This window comes from Oncorhynchus mykiss, chromosome 9 (genome assembly GCF_013265735.2).
Source record: "Oncorhynchus mykiss isolate Arlee chromosome 9, USDA_OmykA_1.1, whole genome shotgun sequence".
Lineage (NCBI taxonomy): Eukaryota > Metazoa > Chordata > Actinopteri > Salmoniformes > Salmonidae > Oncorhynchus > Oncorhynchus mykiss.
In genome coordinates this window covers 56,665,735-56,688,066 of record NC_048573.1, presented here as the reverse complement: position 1 = coordinate 56,688,066, position 22,332 = coordinate 56,665,735, and the positions used below count along the sequence as shown (strand labels likewise).

General features: G+C 47.3%; 1 protein-coding gene across 10 annotated transcripts in view; it reads right to left on the bottom strand.

Annotated features, from left to right (window-relative positions):
* The window catches only part of LOC110532437 (protein phosphatase 1 regulatory subunit 12B), a 46,571-nt gene that overhangs the window by 20,261 nt on the left and 3,978 nt on the right, over positions 1 to 22,332 (bottom strand). For all 10 annotated transcript variants that reach the window (XM_036988406.1, XM_036988408.1, XM_036988409.1 and 7 more), the window contains exon 5: positions 21,928 to 22,052. In XM_036988406.1, coding sequence (XP_036844301.1) covers positions 21,928 to 22,052 — 125 coding nt within the window. The remainder of the gene's footprint in view (positions 1 to 21,927; positions 22,053 to 22,332) is intronic.

Here is a 22,332-nt window from a genome sequence, read left to right as displayed (position 1 = left end):
GTTTGTCATAACCCCACTGTTTCTTGGCCACAGAGGGCTCTCACAGGGTGGTCGCGAGAATGCTCAGGTAGGTGTTTAGGGGTTTCCGTTGGTGCTACTACGGTGGAAAGTCCAGACCAGGTCTCCACCGCATTCCCCCCGAATATGCCGATTTGGCTCTCGCCTTCTGTAAAAAGAAGGCGACTCAATTACCACCCCATCGACTGGGGGATTGTGCGATAGATCTCCTGGTAGACGCTGCATATCCCAAGAGTCACGTGTATCCCCTGTCGCAAGCGGAGACGGAGGCTATGGAGACATATATCTCTGAATCCCTGCATCAGGGGTTCATTCAGCCATCCATTTCACCCGCCTCTTCGAGTTTCTTTTTTGTGAAAAAAAAGGATGGCGGTTTACGCCCGTGTGTTGATTATCGAGGTCTTAATAAAATCACAGTGAAATATAGTTACCCGCTACCTCTGATCAATACGATTATTGAGTTAATGCACGGGGCACGTTTTTTCACAAAATTGGATCTCAGGAGTGCGTACAATCTGGTGCGTATTAAGAAGGGTGATGAGTGGAAGACGGCATTTAGCACCACCTCAGGTCATTATGAGTACCTGGTCATGCCATATGGGTTGATGAATGCTCCATCAGTTTTCCAATCATTTGTAGATGAGATCTTCAGGGACCTGCACGGGCAGGGTGTAGTGGTGTATATCGATGATATTCTGATATACTCTGCTACACGCGCCGAGCATGTGTCCCTGGTGCGCAGGGTGCTTGGTCGCCTGTTGGAGCATGATCTATATGTCAAGTCTGAGAAATGCTTGTTTTTCCAACAATCCATCTCCTTCCTAGGGCATCGGATTTCCACTTCAGGAGTGGAGATGGAGAGCGACCGCATTACAGCCGTGCGTAATTGGCCGACTCCAACCACGGTAAAGGAGTTGCAGCGTTTTTTGGGGTTTTCCAATTACTACCGGAGGTTTATCCGGGGTTTTGGTCAGGTGGCAGCTCCCATTACCTCACTGCTAAAGGGGGGCCCGGTGCGCTTGCAGTGGTCGGCTGAGGCGAACAGGGCTTTTGAGCACCTGAAGACTCTGTTTACTTCGGCGCCTGTGCTGGCTCATCCGGATCCCTCTTTGCCATTCATAGTGGAGGTGGACGCATCCGAAGCTGGGATAGGAGCAGTGCTCTCTCAGCGTTCGGGTATGCCACTGAAGCTTCGCCCCTGTGCTTTCTTTTCTAAGAAGCTCAGCCCGGCGGAGCGAAACTATGATGTGGGGAACCGGGAGCTGTTAGCTGTCGTAGAAGCTTTGAAGGTGTGGAGGCATTGGCTTGAGGGGGCTAAACACCCTTTTCTCATCTGGACTGACCACCGCAATCTGGAGTATATCCGGCAGGCAAAGAGATTGAATCCTCGCCAGGCAAGGTGGGCCATGTTTTTCACTCGTTTTGTGTTTACTCTTTCTTACAGACCAGGCTCCCAGAACGTTAAGGCAGACGCATTGTCTCGGCTGTATGACACAGAGGAGCGGTCCATGGATCCCACTCCCATACTCCCAGCTTCGTGTTTGGTGGCGCCAGTAGTGTGGGAGCTGGACGCGGACATTGAGCGGGCGTCACGTGCAGAGCCTTCTCCCCCTGAGTGTCCAGCTGGTCGTCTGTACGTTCCGTCTGCTGTACGCGACCGATTGATATATTGGGCTCACACGTCACCCTCCTCTGGTCATCCTGGGATAGGTCGGACGATGCGCTGTCTTGACGGGAGATACTGGTGGCCCACTTTAGCTAAGGACGTGAGGATTTATGTTTCTTCCTGCTCGGTGTGCGCCCAGTGCAAGGCTCCTAGACACCTGCCCAGAGGTAAGCTACAACCTCTACCCGTTCCTCAACGGCCGTGGTCACACCTGTCGGTGGATTTTTTGACCGATCTTCCACCTTCACAGGGTTACACCACGATCCTGGTCGTTGTGGATCGGTTTTCTAAGTCCTGTCGTCTCCTCCCTTTGCCCGGTCTCCCTACGGCCTTACAAACTGCAGAGGCCCTGTTTACACACGTTTTCCGGCACTATGGGGTGCCTGAGGATATAGTGTCTGATCGGGGTCCCCAGTTCACATCAAGGGTCTGGAAGGCGTTCATGGAGCGTCTGGGGATCTCGGTTAGTCTTACCTCAGGTTTTCACCCCGAGAGTAATGGGCAGGTGGAGAGAGTTAACCAGGATGTGGGTAGGTTTCTGCGGTCTTATTGCCAGGATCGGCCGGGGGAGTGGGCGAAGTTCGTGCCCTGGGCAGAGATGGCTCAGAACTCGCTACGTCACTCCTCCACTAACCTTACTCCCTTTCAATGTGTATTAGGGTATCAGCCGGTTCTGGCTCCTTGGCATCAGAGCCAGACCGAGGCCCCTGCGGTGGACAATTGGTTTCGGCACGCTGAGGAGACCTGGGAGGCAGCCCACGTCCACCTTCAGCGTGTCATAAGGCGCCAGAAAATTGGCGCAGACCGTCGCCGCAGTGAGGCCCCAGTGTTCGCACCAGGGGACAGGGTCTGGCTCTCGACCCGAAACCTGCCCCTTCGCCTTCTCTGCCGGAAGCTGGGTCCGCGGTTTGTGGGGCCGTTTAAAGTCCTGAGGAGAGTGAACGAGGTATGTTATAGGTTACAACTACCCACTCATTACCGTATTAACCCCTCGTTCCATGTGTCTCTCCTCAGGCCGATGGTGGCTGGCCCGCTCCAGGAGGCTGAAGTGCGTAATGTTCCTCCGCCTCCTCTAGACATCGAGGGGGTTCCGGCGTACTCTGTTCGATCCATTTTGGATTCGAGACGTCGGGCGAGGGGCCTTCAGTACCTCGTGGACTGGGAGGGGTACGGGCCGGAGGAGAGATGCTGGGTTCCGGTGGAGGACGTGTTAGATCCTTCCATGTTATCAGAATTCCACCGTCTCCATCCGGATCGCCCTGCACCTCGCCTTCCGGGTCGTCCCCGAGGCCGGTGTCGACGCGCAGCTGGAGCCGCGCGTCAGGGGGGGGTACTGTCACGACTGCTGCCGAAGTCGTTGCCTCTCCTTGTTCGGGCGGTGCTCGGCGTTCGACGTCACCGGTCTTCTAGCCATCATTGATCCTTTTTTCATTTTCCATTGGTTTTGTCTTGTCTTCCCATACACCTGTTTTCAATCCCATTCATTACCTGTTGTGTATTTAACCCTCTGTTTCCCCTCATGTCTTTGTCAGAGATTGTTTTATTGTCAGTGTAGTGTGATTGTTGTATAGGTGTGCGTCGGGTCCTCGTACCCATGTTTATGTACATTTAGTGTTATGGAGCATACTCCGTGGACTTTATTAAAAGACTCCATTTTACACTCCATTTGACTCTCCTGCGCCTGACTTCCCTGCCACCTATTACATCTACGCATGACATTAGTCACATGCGCTGAATACAACCGGTGTAGACCATAAAGTGAAATGATTACTTACGAGCCCCTATCCAACAGTGCAGTTTAAAAAAATAAGGATAAGAATAAGAGAAAAGTAACAAGTAATTAAAGAGCAGTATTAAAAAATAACACTATATTCAGGAGGGTGCCGGTACAGATTCAATATGCAGAGGCACTGGATAGTTGAGGCATTAAACAAATCTAATCAAATGTTATTAGTCACATGCACCGAATACAACCGGTGTAGACCATACAGTGAAATGCTTACTTACGAGCCCCTAACCAAGAATGCAGTTTAAAAAATATGGAAAATAATAAGAAATAAAAGTAAAAAGTAATTAAAGAGCAGCAGTAAAATAACAATAGCTACACTATATACAGGGGGGTACCAGTACAGAGTCAATGTGCAGGGGCACCAGTTAGTTGAGGTGAAATGTACATGTAGGTAGAGTTATTAAAGTGACTATGCATAGATGATAACAACAGAGAATAGCAGAGGTGTAAAAGAAGGGGAGAGGGGGGGCAATGCAAATAGTCTGGGTAGTCATTTGATTAGGTTTTCAGGAGTCTTATGGCTTGGGGGTAGAAGTTGTTTAGAAGCCTCTTGGACCTAGACTTGGCGCTCCGGTACCACTTGCCGTGCGGTAGCAGAGAGAACAGTCTATGACGAGGGTGGCTGGAGTCTTTGACAATTTTTAGGGTCTTCCTCTGACACCGCCTGGTATAGAGGTCCTGGATGGCAGGAAGCTTGGCCCCAGTGATGTACTGGGTTGTTCGGACTCAACCTGCTCCACTACAGCCCCGTCAATGAGAATGGGGGCGTGCTCAGTCTTCTTTTTCCTGTAGTCCACAATCATCTCTCTTGTCTTGATCACAATGAGGGAGAGGTTGTTATCGTGGCACCACACGGCCAGGTCTCTGACCTCCTCCCTATAGGCTATCTCGTCATTGGCGGTGATCAGAGGGGACTGAGCACGCACCCCTGAGGGGTCCCTGTGTTGAGGATCAGCATGGTGGATGTGTTGTTACCTACCCTTACCACCTGGGGGCGGCCTGTCAGGAAGTCCAGGATCCAGTTGCAGAAGGAGGTGCTTAGTCCCAGGGTCCTTAGCTTATTGATGAGCTTTGAGGGCACTATGGTGTTGAACGCTGAGCTGTAGTCAATGAATAGCATTCTCACGTAGGTGTTCCTTTTGTCCAGGTGGGAAAGGGCAGTGTGGAGTGCAATAGAGATTGCATCATCTATGGATCTGTTGGGGCGGTATGCAAATTGGAGTGGGTCTAGGGTTTCTGGGATAATGGTGTTGATGTGAGTCATGGTCGGTAGTCATTTAGGCAGGTTACAAAGCATGTGTCTCCGTGTTTGCTGATGATTCAACCATATACGCATCAGCAACCACAGCTAAAGTCACTGAAACCCTTAACAAAGAGTTGCAGTCTGTTTTGATATGGGTAGCTAGTAATTAACTGGTCCTGAACATCTCTAAAACTAAGGGCATTGTATTTTGTACAAATAATTTCTTAAGTTCTAGACCTCATCTGAATGAGTTGGTAATGAATGGTGAATTGGTAATGAATTGGTAATGAATGGTGTGGCTGTTGAACAAGTTGAGGAGACTGAATTACATGACGTTACCTTAGATTGTAAACTGTCATGGTCAACATATAGATTCATTGGTTGTAAAGATGGGGAGAGGTCTGTCCGTAATAAAGAGATGTTCTGCTTTTTTGACACCACACTCCAAAAAGCAAGGATCTAGTTTTCTGCAGGATCTAGTTTTGTCTAATCTTGATTATTGTCCAGTCGTGTGGTCCAGCGCTGCAAGGAAAGACCTAGTTAATCTGCAGCTGGCCCAGAACATTTTGCTCTTCATTGTAATCAGAGGGCTGATATACAGTTGAAGTCGGAAGGTTACATACACTTGGGTTGGAGTCATTAAAACTCGTTTTTCAACCACTCTGCACATTTCCTGTTAACAAACTACAGTTTTTGCAAGTCGGTTAGGACATCTTCTTTGTGCATGACACAAGTAATTATTCCAACAATTGTTTACAGACAGATTATTTCACTTGTAATTTACTGTATCACAATTCCAGTGGGTCAGAAGTCAACATGCACTAAGTTGACTGTGCCTTGGAAAATTCCAGAAAATGATGTCATGGCTTTAGAAGCTTCTGATAGGCTAATTGACATGATTTGAGTCAATTGGAGGTGTACAGTGCCTTGCGAAAGTATTCGGCCCCCTTGAACTTTGCGACCTTTTGCCACATTTCAGGCTTCAAACATAAAGATATAAAACTGTATTTTTTTGTGAAGAATCAACAACAAGTGGGACACAATCATGAAGTGGAACAACATTTATTGGATATTTCAAACTTTTTTAACAAATCAAACTGAAAAATTGGGCGTGCAAAATTATTCAGCCCCTTTACTTTCAGTGCAGCAAACTCTCTCCAGAAGTTCAGTGAGTATCTCTGAATGATCCCATGTTGACCTAAATGACTAATGATGATAAATACAATCCACCTGTGTGTAATCAAGTCTCCGTATAAATGCACCTGCACTGTGATAGTCTCAGAGGTCCGTTAAAAGCGCAGAGAGCATCATGAAGAACAAGGAACACACCAGGCAGGTCCGAGATACTGTTGTGAAGAAGTTTAAAGTCGGATTTGGATACAAAAATATTTCCTAAGCTTTAAACATCCCAAGGAGCACTGTGCAAGCGATAATATTGAAATGGAAGGAGTATCAGACCACTGCAAATCTACCAAGACCTGGCCGTCCCTCTAAACTTTCAGCTCATACAAGGAGAAGACTGATCAGAGATGCAGCCAAGAGGCCCATGATCACTCTGGATGAACTGCAGAGATCTACAGCTGAGGTGGGAGACTCTGTCCATAGGTCAACAATCAGTCGTATATTGCACAAATCTGGCCTTTATGGAAGAGTGGCAAGAAGAAAGCCATTTCTTAAAGATATCCATAAAAAGTGTTGTTTAAAGTTTGCCACAAGCCACCTGGGAGACACACCAAACATGTGGAAGAAGGTGCTCTGGTCAGATGAAACCAAAATTGAACTTTTTGGCAACAATGCAAAACTGTCATGTACTGTCATGTTGTGTCTTGTTTCTGTCCTTTCCCTTCACCCTGTCTCCCTCTGCTGGTCGTTGTTAGGTTACCTTTTCTCCCCCTCTTTCCCCCAGCTGTGCCTTGTCTCCTCCTAACTACCTCGTCACCCCTTTTCCCACCTGTTCCCTTTTTCCCTCTGATTAGTCCTCTATATCTCTCTCTGTTTCTGCTCCTGTCTTTGTCGGATTGTTGTTTGTGTTGTTCATGCCTGAACCAGACTATCGTCATGTTTGCTGCAACCTTGTCCTGTCCTGTCGGAACCTGCCGGTCCATCTGAGCCTACGTTTTGTTTTGTTATTAAAGAAGCTCTGTTTACGTTAATTCGCTTTTGGGTCCTCATTCACGCACCGTAACAGAAGAATCCGACCAAGAATGGACCCAGCGACTTCGGATCCTCTCCACTCAGCCGTCGAGATCCAGGGAGCGATGCTAGGCAGACACAAGCAGGAATTGTCTGCTGCTCGACATGCCGTTGAGACCCTGGCCACCCAAGTCTCCAACCTCACAGAACAGGTTCACCATCTCCGCCTCGATCCACCGGCCACTTCCAGGGCTTTCGAATCTCCGGAGCCCAGAATCAATAACCCGCCGTGTTACTCTGGGGAGCCCACTGAATGCCGCTCGTTCCTCACCCAGTGTGATATTGTGTTTTCTCTCCAGCCCAACACTTACTCCAGGAGCACTGCTCGTGTCGCCTACGTCATATCTCTCCTTACTGGACGGGCTCGTGAGTGGGGCACGGCAATCTGGGAGGCAAGGGCTGAGTGTACTAACCAGTATCAGGACTTTAAGGAGGAGATGATACGGGTTTTTGATCGATCTGTTTTTGGGGAGGAGGCTTCCAGGGCCCTGTCTTCCCTATGTCAGGGTAATCGATCCATAACAGACTACTCTATTGAGTTTCGCACTCTTGCTGCCTCCAGTGGCTGGAACGAGCCGGCTTTGTTCGCTCGTTTTCTGGAGGGTCTCCGCGCAGAGGTAAAGGATGAGATTCTCTCCCGGGAGGTTCCTTCCAGCGTGGATTCCTTGATTGAACTCGCTATTCGCATTGAGCGACGGGTTGATCTTCGTCACCGAGCTCGTGGAAAGGAGCTCGCGTTCTCCGTTGCCCCCCTCTCCGCATCACTACCATCTTCCTCTGCCGGCTCGGGTGCTGAGCCTATGCAGCTGGGAGGTATCCGCATCTCGACTAAGGAGAGGGAACGGAGAATCACCAACCGCCTCTGTCTCTATTGCGGTTCTGCTGGTCATTTTGTCACTTCATGTCCAGTAAAAGCCAGAGCTCATCAGTAAGCGGAGGGCTACTGGTGAGCGCTACTACTCCTGTCTCTCCTTCAAGATCCTGCACTACCTTGTCGGTTCATCTACGCTGGACCGGTTCGTCAGCTTCCTGCAGTGCCTTAATAGACTCTGGGGCGGAGGGCTGTTTTATGGACGAGACCTGGGCTCGGGAACATGACATTCCTCTCAGACAGTTAAGGGAGTCCACGGCCTTGTTCGCCCTGGATGGTAGTCCTCTCCCCAGGATACAGCGTGAGACGCTACCTTTAACCCTCACTGTTTCTGGTAATCATAGCGAAACCATTTCTTTTTTAATTTTTCGTTCACCTTTTACACCTGTTGTTTTGGGCCATCCCTGGCTAGTTTGTCATAATCCTTCCATTAATTGGTCTAGTAATTCTATCCTCTCCTGGAACGTCTCTTGTCATGTGAAATGTTTAATGTCTGCTATCCCTCCTGTTTCCTCTGTCTCTTCTTCACAGGAGGAGCCTGGTGATTTGACAGGGGTGCCGGAGGAATATCACGATCTGCGCACGGTGTTCAGTCGGTCCAGGGCCACCTCTCTTCCTCCACACCGGTCGTATGATTGTAGTATTGATCTCCTTCCGGGAACCACTCCCCCCCGGGGTAGACTATACTCTCTGTCGGCTCCCGAACGTAAGGCTCTCGAAGATTATTTGTCTGTAGCTCTTGCCGCCGGTACCATAGTCCCCTCCTCCTCTCCCGCCGGAGCGGGGTTTTTTTTTGTTAAGAAGAAGGACGGGTCCCTGCGCCCCTGCATAGATTATCGAGGGCTGAATGACATAACAGTGAAGAATCGTTATCCGCTTCCTCTTATGTCTTCAGCCTTCGAGATCCTGCAGGGAGCCAGGTTTTTCACTAAGTTGGACCTTCGTAACGCTTACCATCTCGTGCGCATCAGGGAGGGGGACGAGTGGAAGACGGCGTTTAACACTCCGTTAGGGCACTTTGAATACCGGGTTCTTCCTTTCGGCCTCGCTAACGCTCCAGCTGTCTTTCAGGCATTAGTCAATGATGTCCTGAGAGACATGCTGAACATCTTTGTTTTCGTTTACCTTGACGATATCCTGATTTTTTCACCGTCACTCCAGATTCATGTTCAGCACGTTCGACGTGTCCTCCAGCGCCTTTTAGAGAATTGTCTTTTTGTGAAGGCTGAGAAGTGCTCTTTTCATGCCTCCTCCGTCACATTTCTCGGTTCTGTTATTTCCGCTGAAGGCATTAAGATGGATCCCGCTAAGGTCCAAGCTGTCATTGATTGGCCCGTCCCTAAGTCACGCGTCGAGTTGCAGCGCTTTCTCGGCTTCGCGAACTTCTATCGTCGTTTCATCCGTAATTTCGGTCAGGTGGCAGCCCCTCTCACAGCCCTTACTTCTGTCAAGACGTGCTTTAAGTGGTCCGTTTCCGCCCAGGGAGCTTTTGATCTCCTCAAGAATCGTTTTACATCCGCACCTATCCTTGTTACACCTGACGTCTCTAGACAGTTCATTGTCGAGGTTGACGCGTCAGAGGTGGGCGTGGGAGCCATTCTTTCTCAGCGCTCCTTCTCTGACGACAAGGTCCACCCTTGCGCGTATTTTTCTCATCGCCTGTCGCCGTCGGAACGTAACTATGATGTGGGAAACCGCGAACTGCTCGCCATCCGCTTAGCCCTAGGCGAATGGCGACAGTGGTTGGAGGGGGCGACCGTTCCTTTTGTCGTTTGGACTGACCATAGGAACCTTGAGTACATCCGTTCTGCCAAACGACTTAATGCGCGTCAGGCGCGCTGGGCGCTGTTTTTCGCTCATTTCGAGTTCGTGATTTCTTATCGTCCGGGCTCTAAGAACACCAAGCCTGATGCTTTATCTCGTCTCTTCAGTTCTTCAGTAGCCTCCACTGACCCCGAGGGGATTCTCCCTGAGGGGCGTGTTGTCGGGTTGACTGTCTGGGGAATTGAGAGGCAGGTAAAGCAAGCACTCACTCAAACTCCGTCGCCGCGCGCTTGTCCCAGGAACCTTCTTTTCGTTCCCGTTCCTACTCGTCTGGCCGTTCTTCAGTGGGCTCACTCTGCCAAGTTAGCCGGCCACCCTGGCGTTCGGGGTACGCTTGCTTCCATTCGCCAGCGCTTTTGGTGGCCCACCCGGGAGCATGACACGCGTCGCTTCGTGGCTGCTTGTTCGGTCTGCGCGCAGACTAAGTCCGGTAACTCTCCTCCTGCCGGCCGTCTCAGGCCGCTTCCCATTCCCTCTCGACCGTGGTCTCACATCGCCTTAGATTTTGTCACCGGACTGCCTTCGTCAGCGGGGAAGACTGTTATTCTTACGGTTGTCGACAGGTTCTCTAAGGCGGCTCATTTTATTCCCCTTGCTAAGCTTCCTTCTGCTAAAGAGACGGCACAAATCATCATCGAGAATGTTTTCAGAATTCATGGCCTTCCGTCAGACGTCGTTTCGGACAGAGGTCCGCAATTCACGTCTCAATTTTGGAGGGAGTTTTGCCGTTTGATTGGGGCTTCCGTCAGTCTCTCTTCCGGCTTTCACCCCCAGTCTAACGGTCAAGCAGAACGGGCCAATCAGACTATTGGTCGCATCTTACGCAGTCTTTCTTTTCGCAACCCTGCGTCTTGGTCAGAACAGCTCCCCTGGGCAGAATACGCCCACAACTCGCTTCCTTCGTCTGCGACCGGGCTATCTCCTTTTCAGAGTAGCCTCGGGTACCAGCCTCCGCTGTTCTCATCTCAGTTCGCCGAGTCCAGCGTCCCCTCCGCTCAGGCTTTTGTCCAACGTTGCGAGCGCACCTGGAAGAGGGTCAGGTCTGCACTTTGCCGTTATAGGGCGCAGACTGTGAGGGCTGCTAATAAGCGTAGAACTAAGAGTCCTAGATATTGTCGCGGTCAGAGAGTTTGGCTCTCCACTCAGAACCTTCCCCTTAAGACCACTTCTCGCAAGTTGACCCCGCGGTTCATTGGTCCGTTCCGTATTTCTCGGATCATTAATCCTGTCGCAGTTCGACTTCTTCTTCCGCGATATCTTCGTCGCGTCCACCCGGTCTTCCATGTCTCCTGTGTCAAGCCCGTTCTTCGCGCCCCCGCTCGTCTTCCACCCCCCCCCCATCCTTGTCGAGGGCGCACCCATCTACAGGGTCCGTAGGATTTTGGACATGCGTCCTCGGGGCCGTGGTCATCAGTACCTAGTTGATTGGGAGGGGTACGGTCCTGAGGAGAGGAGTTGGGTTCCCTCTCGGGACGTGCTGGACCGTGCGCTGATCGATGATTTCCTCCGTTGCCGCCAGGTTTCCTCCTCGAGTGCGCCAGGAGGCGCTCGGTGAGTGGGGGGGTACTGTCATGTACTGTCATGTTGTGTCTTGTTTCTGTCCTTTCCCTTCACCCTGTCTCCCTCTGCTGGTCGTTGTTAGGTTACCTTTTCTCCCCCTCTTTCCCCCAGCTGTGCCTTGTCTCCTCCTAACTACCTCGTCACCCCTTTTCCCACCTGTTCCCTTTTTCCCTCTGATTAGTCCTCTATATCTCTCTCTGTTTCTGCTCCTGTCTTTGTCGGATTCTTGTTTGTGTTGTTCATGCCTGAACCAGACTATCGTCATGTTTGCTGCAACCTTGTCCTGTCCTGTCGGAACCTGCCGGTCCATCTGAGCCTACGTTTTGTTTTGTTATTAAAGAAGCTCTGTTTACGTTAATTCGCTTTTGGGTCCTCATTCACGCACCGTAACAAAAACGTTATGTTTGGCGTAAAAGCAACACAGCTGAACACACCATCCCCACTGTCAAACATGGTGGTGGCAGCATCATGGTTTGGGCCTGCTTTTCTTCAGCAGGGACAGGGAAGATGGTTAAAATTGATGGGAAGATGGATGGAGCCAAATACAGGACCATTCTGGAAGAAAACCTGATGGAGTCTGCAAAAGACCTGAGACTGGGACGGAGATTTGTCTTCCAACAAGACAATGATCCAAAACATAAAGCAAAATCTACAATGGAATGGTTCAAAAATAAACATATCCAGGTGTTAGAATGGCCAAGTCAAAGTCCAGACCTGAATCCAATCGAGAATCTGTGGAAAGAACTGAAAACTGCTGTTCACAAATGCTCTCCATCCAACCTCACTGAGCTCGAGCTGTTTTGCAAGGAGGAATGGGAAAAAAATTCAGTCTCTCGATGTGCAAAACTGATAGAGACATACCCCAAGCGACTTACAGCTGTAATCGCAGCAAAAGGTGGCGCTACAAAGTATTAACTTAAGGGGGCTGAATAATTTTGCACGCCCAATTTTTCAGTTTTTGATTTGTTAAAAAAGTTTGAAATATCCAATAAATGTCGTTCCACTTCATGATTGTGTCCCACTTGTTGTTGATTCTTCACAAAAAAATACAGTTTTATATCTTTATGTTTGAAGCCTGAAATGTGGCAAAAGGTCGCAAAGTTCAAGGGGGCCGAATACTTTCGCAAGGCACTGTATACTATGCATGCCAGTTTCTCTTGGCCAAGAGTTGAGGAGAGGCTGACTGCATCACTTCTTTTTATAAGAAAAATTGTGTTGAAAAACCCAAATTGTTTGCATAGTCAACTTACACAAACTCTGACACACACACTTATCCCACCAGTTATGCCACCAGGGGTCTTTTCACAGTCTCCAAATCCAGAACAAATTACATTATTATATAGCGCCCTTATTGCACTTCCTTCCATATAACTTCCCTCATATTGCTCAAATAAACAGCATAAAGCAACACCTCACGGCAGAACGCCTCTCCCCTATTTGACCTAGATTGTTTGTGTGTATGCATTGATATGTAGGCTATGTGTGTCTTTAAAAAAAAGTATGTAGTTCTGTCCTTGAGCTGTTCTTGTCTATTGAGGTTCTATATTATGTCATTCTGTATTATATTTCATGTTTTGCATGGACCCCAGGAAGAGTAACTGCTGCTTTTGCAACAACTAATGGGGATCCTAATAAAATACCAAATACGGTACTGTGGTAGTGGGGGGGTCATTATGTGGTACTGTCAGTACTGTGGTAGTGGGGGGGTCATTATGTGGTACTGTCAGTACTGTGGTAGTGGGTGGTCATGATACGGTCCTGTCAGTACTGTGGTAGTGGGGGGGTCATTATGTGGTACTGTCAGTACTGTGGTAGTGGGTGGTCATGATACGGTACTGTCAGTACTGAGGTAGTGGATGGTCATGATACGGTCCTGTCAGTACTGAGGTAGTGGATGGTCATGATACGGTACTGTCAGTACTGAGGTAGTGGGTGGTCATGATACGGTACTGTCAGTACTGAGGTAGTGGGTGGTCATGATACAGTACTGTCAGTACTGAGGTAGTGGGGGGTCATGATACAGTACTGTCAGTACTGAGGTAGTGGGTGGTCATGATACAGTACTGTCAGTACTGCGGTGGGGGGTGGGGGGTCATGATACGGTACTGTCAGTACTGGGGTAATGGGGGTGGGGGTGGGTGGTCATGACACGGTACTGTCAGTACTGAGGTAGTGGGGGGTCATGATACAGCACTGTCAGTACTGAGGTAGTGGATGGTCATGATACGGTACTGTCAGTACTGAGGTAGTGGGTGGTCATGATACAGTACTGTCAGTACTGAGGTAGTGGGGGGTCATGATACAGTACTGTCAGTACTGAGGTAGTGGGTGGTCATGATACAGTACTGTCAGTACTGCGGTGGGGGGTGGGGGGTCATGATACGGTACTGTCAGTACTGGGGTAGTGGGGGTGGGGGTGGGTGGTCATGACACGGTACTGTCAGTACTGAGGTAGTGGATGGTCATGATACGGTACTGTCAGTACTGAGGTAGTGGGTGGTCATGATACAGTACTGTCAGTACTGCGGTGGGGGGTGGGGGGTCATGATCGTTTAGCACCTGATTCTGTGCCTCTCTAATATAGAATCCCATTACTTCCATTTGAAAACCCATTTCTTCTTGTTTTTTTAATTATTTAAACAAGCATATATTGCTACTAAAGGAAAGGCAACACCATGAAATAATGCAGTAATAAATGACACATCAGTAAATGTAAATCATATCAATAAAAAAAACATGAGAATAAGACATTCTGAAAAACAACAACAGGAAATGGCAGATGGAATGTTACAATCCTAAAGTATTTTCCAGAATAAGTGGCCATGTGCACAGCACTACACAGCAGATACTCCCTCCTTCCCTCTCTCTCTTTCAAGGGTTGTGAAACACTCAAGTGGTTGGAACAATGACCCGTCCAATCATGTGTTAAGGAGCCTTCAGAGCACACATCTAAATACATACAGTACCACTCAAAAGTTTGGACACATCTACTCATTCAAGTTTTTTATTTTTTATTTTTTACTATTTTCTACATTGTAGTATAATAGTGAAGACATCAAAACTATTAAATAACACATATGGAATCATGTAGTAACCAAAAAAGTGTTAAACGAATCAAAATATATTTGCCTTGCTTTACATCGTGCCTAAGAACAGCCCTTAGCCATGGTATATTGGCCATATACCACACCCTCTCATGTCTTATTGCTTAATTAACACCCATGTACTGTAAGGTGTTTAGTTTAGATTGAATGAAAATGGATATTGGATTAGCACACTACAGATGTCACAATTCCAATAGGAGCTGGGAGTAAACCGGCCAAAACTTAATCAGCATTTAAGAGCCTTTGATAGCTACAAGTCGCTTTAGAGTCACACAACCACACACAGTTAATTAGGGATTATCAGTGATACTCTGAGACAGATGCAAAATCTTAGGAATTCATACAAACATAAAGCGCTTGTTTCTACAGTTTAAATAAGTTTAAAGCGGAAAAACCATGACTACTCTGAGGTTCCGACAGTGAGAAAAAAGTTGGGGTCTTACTCTGAAGTTCTTGGCGGTAGGAGAGGGTGAAGAGGGTGGTGAGTCGGACAGAGACTTCCTAGTCCTGGACAGCTCCTTGGTGCGGGGGTACATAGATGACATCTCCACACTCTACCCAGGACACAGAGGCAGGTCTGGTCAAGCCTCTAGAGTAACATCCACAGACAGAGGCTTCCAATCCAGAACAGACAACAGCTGCACAGATCCACAGATCTCCCCTTAGGCTACAACCGTGCAGACACCTATGGCTGTTGTTGCTGCTGCGCTCCCCTGACTGGGGATCTGACCAACAGGTGTGTGTGAGGAGCCCGCTCCACAGTCCAGGGGGCTGGAGAGAGAGACCGCTGCTAACTTTAGAAATATTGCTGCTGATATGACCTACCTTCCCTTCTTCCTCCACAAAGTAAAGACAGCAAAGCGATCATTGGACAAGAATGAAAACAACCAAAATAGCTATTTCTCCTCTTGGCTAGTACAACTCCTACAAAGACATGCACCTCTGTTTTTCTTAAAAAGTAGACAAATCAACTTAGTTGAGGATTGTTAGACCACAGCTTCATTACTCCGAGACCCTTTCGTACACCAAAGTCGACACAACACACTAAGTCCTCACATCCAAAGATAAACCCAACCACAGTGAAAGGTTTGTTCCAGATGATCTCTTATCCCATGTTTCTCTAGATATCCACTCTCTCTCCTTTTACCTCCCCCTCTTTCTCTCCTCCCCAACTCTCCTCTCTCCTGTCCCAACTCTCTCTCTCTCACCCTCCTCCCCTCTCTCTCTCGCCTTTCCCTGCTCACTCTAGCTCTGGCAGAACTCTCTGGCAGGCTGCCAGAGGCTCTGCTGTGTACAAGCTCTGGGCTAAAGCTGTCCATTGATGTGGATGAGGATAAGTAGAGGGGGAAGTAGACAGACAGAAGTAGGGGGCTGATACTGAGGTTCCAGAGGTTCAGCTTTAACACTTGGGGGGAGTCAAGATCAACAGTGACCCGTCAAGTAACCCTGTCCTCCCATGATGCTCTGGGAAGAAGTAATGTTAGTCTGGGTGTTGACATTTGGATGTCGAGCCACTGTGTCCGAGCCCTTTCTCCTTTTCACAATCTGTTTCATAGTACTTGCCATGCTGCACTGTAAAGTGAGCTAAGCTCACATGCTAATTTTAAGGCAACACTCCACTCCATAGTGGTTTTGATTTCTTCCTGCAATATCGGTTACCTCACACACACAGAGGCCTGTCAACAATGACTCAATCTGTGGCAACTGCATTGGATTCTAGAGCACTGAAGTATTAAGTTGCTGCTACGTTTCTCTTTCTATCATACACAATCCCCTATCCTCACATCCCTCTTTCCCTTCCTCTCAGATTCTGCTCACACAGGCCAGAGGCTTACTGCTACCTTCTTTTTAAAGAGGTTTGCAGTGCTGTGGCTCTTCCTGAACTCTTTTATCCTCTTCGCTCATCTACTGAATGAGACAGAGAGAGAGACAGAGAAAGAGAGAGAGAGAGAGAGAGACACAGAAAGAGAGAGAGAGAGAGAGAGAGAGAGAGGGACAGAGAGAGAGAGAGTGCATGAGAGAGAATGAATGCTGGCCTGGCGGTCTTGTGTTGAGCCCTGACCTGGCACGCTCCCATCCCCTTGCTTTGAGTCATACTGAGGACAGAGGTCTGTCTCTCCTGTTTCTCTCCTTTTTAACGAGTGGACCCAGTGACCATTGCACATGGCAAATACAACCATTCAACTGCAGAAAATAAATGAGACACAATAAGAGAAAAATAAATATTCAAACTGAGATTATTATTTTCTTTATGTACATAGATTTTTCACATTAGATCTCTCTGTGATTTTAAACATTGGTGTGCAGGCAGAATACTTATTTTTCCTGGAGTTTTAACTTGTCATGTCATATCAAGTATACATTACGTGTGCTTTATGGCCCATAGTTTAAGATAAGCACCACTGAAGTTTCACGTAATATAAATCCTGATATATGAGATTCCAATCTGTTCATATGGATTGTTCCAATACATATTTGACCAGCTTCACAGACCATCTGTGCGAGTCTGCTGGACAGTCTGAGTTCCTATTAGCTCATCAGGTAGTCAAATGGCTTCCCTGTGGCAGTGAACTGCACTGGCCCTGGCTGTGGAGAAATGCCTGCCGAGACCTATATAAAGAGTTGATTTCAGCTGAAGTTCCACACACTGGATCTGGGGCTTAGGTTGAGTAGACTGGCTCTCTCCTTTATGACTTTCAATATGGAACATTCTCATACATCACTTGTCTAGGGTCCCCTCCTCTCCTCTCTCTCCACTTCCAACTTAAAATAACTCTGGTCCTTAAACACTTACTTTGGAGTAAAGTCATTTGTGTTTTGTCATATGTTACTCTGACAGGTGTAAAAGAAAGAGTTTTCAAGAAGTGGATAGTGGCTGCTCCACTAGTGTAGGTGTTCCTGGCAGAGACAGGTCCCTGGTGTGTGGTCATTCTGCAAGTCACATAGAGGCCAAAACCCAAATAGTCACAGAGAGACAAAAACAAAAATATAAATGCACAGAGACACATATAATAAAACATACAGATACCTGCAGACAGACATACACTCTCTCCATCTGTTTTCCTGCCTTCACCGGTCTAGTGATCTTTAGCATCTTTATGGGGGTTGAGCTGTGCCTTGGCCTAAGTCACAGCTGAGAGATTATGAGTTCTGAGAGAGGTCACAGATACTCTGGGGTTCTAATGCTACCCTCAACCCTCCTAAGCCAACCTGCTAACTGCAGCAGCAGAACTGCTGAATCTCTGTAGCACACACAGCTAAGCTCCATGCCGTGATGGGCTATCCAGAACTATCTCTCCTTACATTGAGAGTCTATCAAACAGTCCTGTGTTTAGCTCTCAGAGCTGTCATGAATTCTGAATAAGTGAATAATCAGGTCTGTGACGATAGAGGGAGAACAGAAGGCTCTCCCTGATAACTTAATCTAAACATCAGGAGCAGGAGAAAGTAGTAATTATGCCTGGCAGCAAAGTCTCTCACTCTATTTCTCTCTCTTTCTCTCCCTCGTTCTTTCTCTCAGCCTCCCCGTTAATAATCCCTTTACAGAGCAGTGAAAGCCGTGAGGTCTTCAGCTGAGATCTACTGCACCTGTCTCTGGGCTCTGTTCTTGAAAAGCAGAGAGAGAGAGGAGAGAGTCTGCTCAGATCATTATAGAGGCAGGCAGAGGTCATCGTTGGTAATGGGGCCTGCGGGCACCCTTCCATCCTTTCCAGATGAAACCATGCTCACTAGATGGGGAAGGGGGGGGGGGGGGGGATTATCACAGTCAAATTTAGGTCCTTGGTTAACGCTGAGGAACGCTCATGTTACTGACCGTCCATGTCTGGGATTCCACCTTAGGACAGCAGGACGGTGATAGAGACGGTGAGCTCAAAAAGCTATCACTATCCCTTTCACACTATAGTATACAGTATACCATCCTCATGTTAATCTACATTCTTCTCTGCGACTCCTCTCCACACCCAGGCATCCACCAAATTGCCTCAGCCCACTCCCATTAATAAAATGGCAGCAGTTTTACGAGCGCCTAACCAATTGTGCTATTATGTGTTTTTTTCCCCCACATTATTTGTAACTTATTTTGTACATAATGTTTCTGCCACCGTATCTTACGGCAAAAAAAAGCTTCTGGATATCAGGACACCTCAGATGGAACAAAGATTTTTTTCTTCAAAAAGCAGGACGCACAGGATATTCTGTGAACACCTGACAAGACCAACATCCCCTTAATTGGCAAGAGAAAGAGACGCAGGTACAGAGGACACAGAGCGGGGTGCCTCGTAAGGATCCGCAGAATATGAGTGGGAAAGCTGCCGTTACCGTCAATATTACTCGCCAACGTACAATCATTGGACAATAAATTAGATGAGGTACGATCACGAATATCCTACCAACCGGACATCAAAAACTGTAACATCTTATGTTTCATGGAATCGTGGCTGAATGATGACATGGATATTCAGCTAGCAGGATATACGCTGCACCGGCTAGATAGAACAGCACACTCCGGAAAGACGAGGGGGGGCGGTCTGTGCATATTTGTAAACAACAGCTGGTGCACAAAATCTAAGGAAGTCTCTAGATTTTGCTCGCCTGAAGTAGAGTATCTTATGATAAACTGTAGACCACACTATTTGCCAAGAGAGTTTTCATCTATACTTTTCGTGGCTGTTTATTTACCACCACAGACGGATGCTGGCACTAAGACTGCACTCAGCCAGCTATATAAGGAAATAAGCAAACAGGAAACCGAGCACCCAGAGGCAGTGCTCCTAGTGGTCGGAGACTTTAGTGCAAGGAAACTTAAATCAGTTTTAACTCATCTCTATCAACATGTTATATTCACAACCAGAGGGAAAACAAATTCTAGATCACCTGTACTCCAGACACAGAGATGCATACAAATCTCTCCCTCGCCCTCCATTTGGTAAATCTGACCACAATTCTGTTCTCCTGATTCCTGCTTACAAGCAAAAATTAAAGCAGGACGCACCAGTGACCCGGTCTATAAAAAAGTGCTCAGATGAAGCAGATGCTAAACTACAGGACTGTTTTGCTATCACAGACTGGAACATGTTCCGGGATTCTTCCGATTGCATTGAGGACTACACCACATCAGTCACTGGCTTTGTCAATAAGTGCATCGAGGACGTCGTCCCCACAGTGACTGTACATACATACCCCAACCAGAAACCATGGACTGCAGGCAAGATTCACACTGAGCTAAAGGGTAGAGCTGCCGCTTTCAAGGTGTGTGACTCTAACCGTATAAGCGTATAGGAAATCCTGCTATGCGTTGCGACGAACTATCAAACAGGCAAAGCGCCAATACAGGGCTAAGATTTAATCGTACTACACCGGCTCTGACGCTCATCTTGTGGCAGAGCTTGCGAACTATTACAGAAAACAAAGGGAAGCACAGCTGCCAGCTGCCCAGTGACACGAGCCTACCAGATGAGCTAAATCACTTCTATGCTCGCTTCGAGGCAAGCAACACTGAGGCATGCATGAGAGCATCAGCTGATCCAGATGACTGTGTGATCACTCCCTCCATAGCCGACGTGAGTAAGACCTTTAAACAGGTCAACATTCACAAGGCTGCGGGGCCAGATGGATTACCAGGACGTGTGCTCCGAGCATTTCACTGTAAGGTCTACCTACACCTGTTGTATCAGCGCACGTGACAAATAAACTTTGATTTGATTTGTGCTCACCAACTGGCAGGTGTTTTCACTGACATTTTCAACATGTCCCTGATTGAGTCTGTAATACCAACATGTTTCAAGAAGACCACCATAGTCCCTGTGCCCAAGAACACTAAGGCAACCTGCCTAAATGACTACAGACCCGTAGCACTCACGTCCGTAGCCATGAAGTGCTTTGAAAGGCTGGTAATGGCTCACATACCGCCCAAATATATCCACAGATGGTGCAATCTCTATTGCACTCCACACTGCCCTTTCACACCTGGACAAAAGAAACACCTACGTGAGAATGCTATTCATTGACTACAGCTCAGCGTTCAACACCATAGTAACCTCAAAGCTCATCACTAAGCTATGGATCCTGGACTTCCTGACGGGCCGACCCAAGGTGATGAGGGTAGGTAGCAACACATCTGCCATGCTGATCCTCAAAACTGGAGCTCCCCAGAGGTGCGTGCTCAGTTCCCTCCTGTACTCCCTGTTCACCCACGACTGCGTGTCCAGGCACGACTCCAAAACCATCATTAAGTTTTCATATGACACAACAGTGGTAGGCCTGATCTCCGACAACGACAAGACAGCCTATAGAGATGAGGTCAGAGACATGGCCTGGTGGTGCCAGAATAACAACCTCTCCCTCAACGTAACCAAGACTAAGGAGATGATTATGGACTACATCTCCATTTCACTGTAAGCCCATTCAAGTTGGAATTCCTAATGGTGAAACAGCCACGACCGTTTGCAATATTACAACAACAAAGAAGTTACTGCAAACAACTAACACTGTTATTTCCTCTCTGACATAATTGCACGCACGATAGAAGAGCAATATATGTACTGCAATTTGTTTACCATGCTCCTCAGTTCGGCAATAAAAACAATAACAATGGTGGTGGGGCGGCCAGTGGCGCTGTTTCCCCCCTACTGAGGATTCCATCTTTAAGGGAAATTAACAGAATTAGTAACTGTGAGCTTTTTGCTGAAACATATTGTTTTGAAAGGGATTTCCAGCCTCATAGGGTCATTCTGCCCTGGGAGGAATGTACACCTTTGGCTGCATGGAGACAGTCTGTGCAGATACCTAACCTACAGGTGGAAGGAACACACCATCATAGACAGAGAGAGACAGAGAGAGAGAGACAGAGAGAGAGAGAGAGAGAGAGAGAGAGAGAGAGTTGAATTGACTATAGTATAATTATGGCTGTAGAATTCAACGCTGAGAAGCAGAAGAGGAGCTCCCTGTTTTGCCCAATATGGTATGGAATGTCAAGATACCTCGAGCATGTACGATGTGGTAGGAGAGGGAGAGAGAAGGGAAGAGAAGGAGAGGGGGTATGTGGGTACTGCAGCCTGCCCTGGACTCTCTCCCACTGTGATATCAAAACAGCCCTATCACAAACACTCCCAAAGCAAACTACACTAACATTGCAGTACATCTGTAATCATTGCATCACAGATCCTCTTTAATGGTCTCTGTGTACAAGGCTATTGTTATTATGTGAATCAAAGAAATGCAGCTTTGAACACACACAACTAATCACACACACACACACACACACACACAATCACATGCACGCAAACACACACACACACACTTAATTGCAATACAATATGATATTTCAAGAATCATAGGAATCCCCCACTATGACAATAGAATCAGTGAGGTGTGTAATTTAATATAATAATAAAATTGCCCATTGTAAAAGTATGTAATGTTCATCAACAAATGCCCCATCATCTGGGAGGAAAATGGTACTGTACTGAAATCATAGTGTTTTTTAGCACCACCTACTGGTAGCGGAAAATGTCACAGACATTTCTCAAAGTAGTTTGCTCACTATTTGGATTTAGTTTTAATTCACCTTTAATTCTGAAAAGTGTAAAATCTATAAGATCCTATCTTTGACACTGTTTGTAAATGTGCTGCTTTTAGTAGACTCCATACACCACATACCTCCAACTTCTGGTAGGCTTCATCTGACTCTTGGTCACAGAATCGAACTTGTTTCTCTATTGTGGAGAGGACATGTTTGGAGGGATCCTCAATTGGGTTCTGGTTTTCATCTCTCCATTCAACAACTACAGTTTTCACATGATAAGAAACAATCACTAAACAGTTACTGAACCTTACCATGACAAGTTATTTATCCTGTAGAGATCTTGCATTAAAAAACAAAAAAAACAAAAAACAACAACTGATCCACTGACTGTATAAAGTCTTACATAAACTGGGTGTCAGGTATAACTTGTTCTTCCTATGGTACAGTATGTCACATGACAAGGATATTTGGGAAGAGTAACATTTCTGTAACAAAGCAACTTCCTGAACATGGTTGAGCAGAAAAATGGAAACACATCT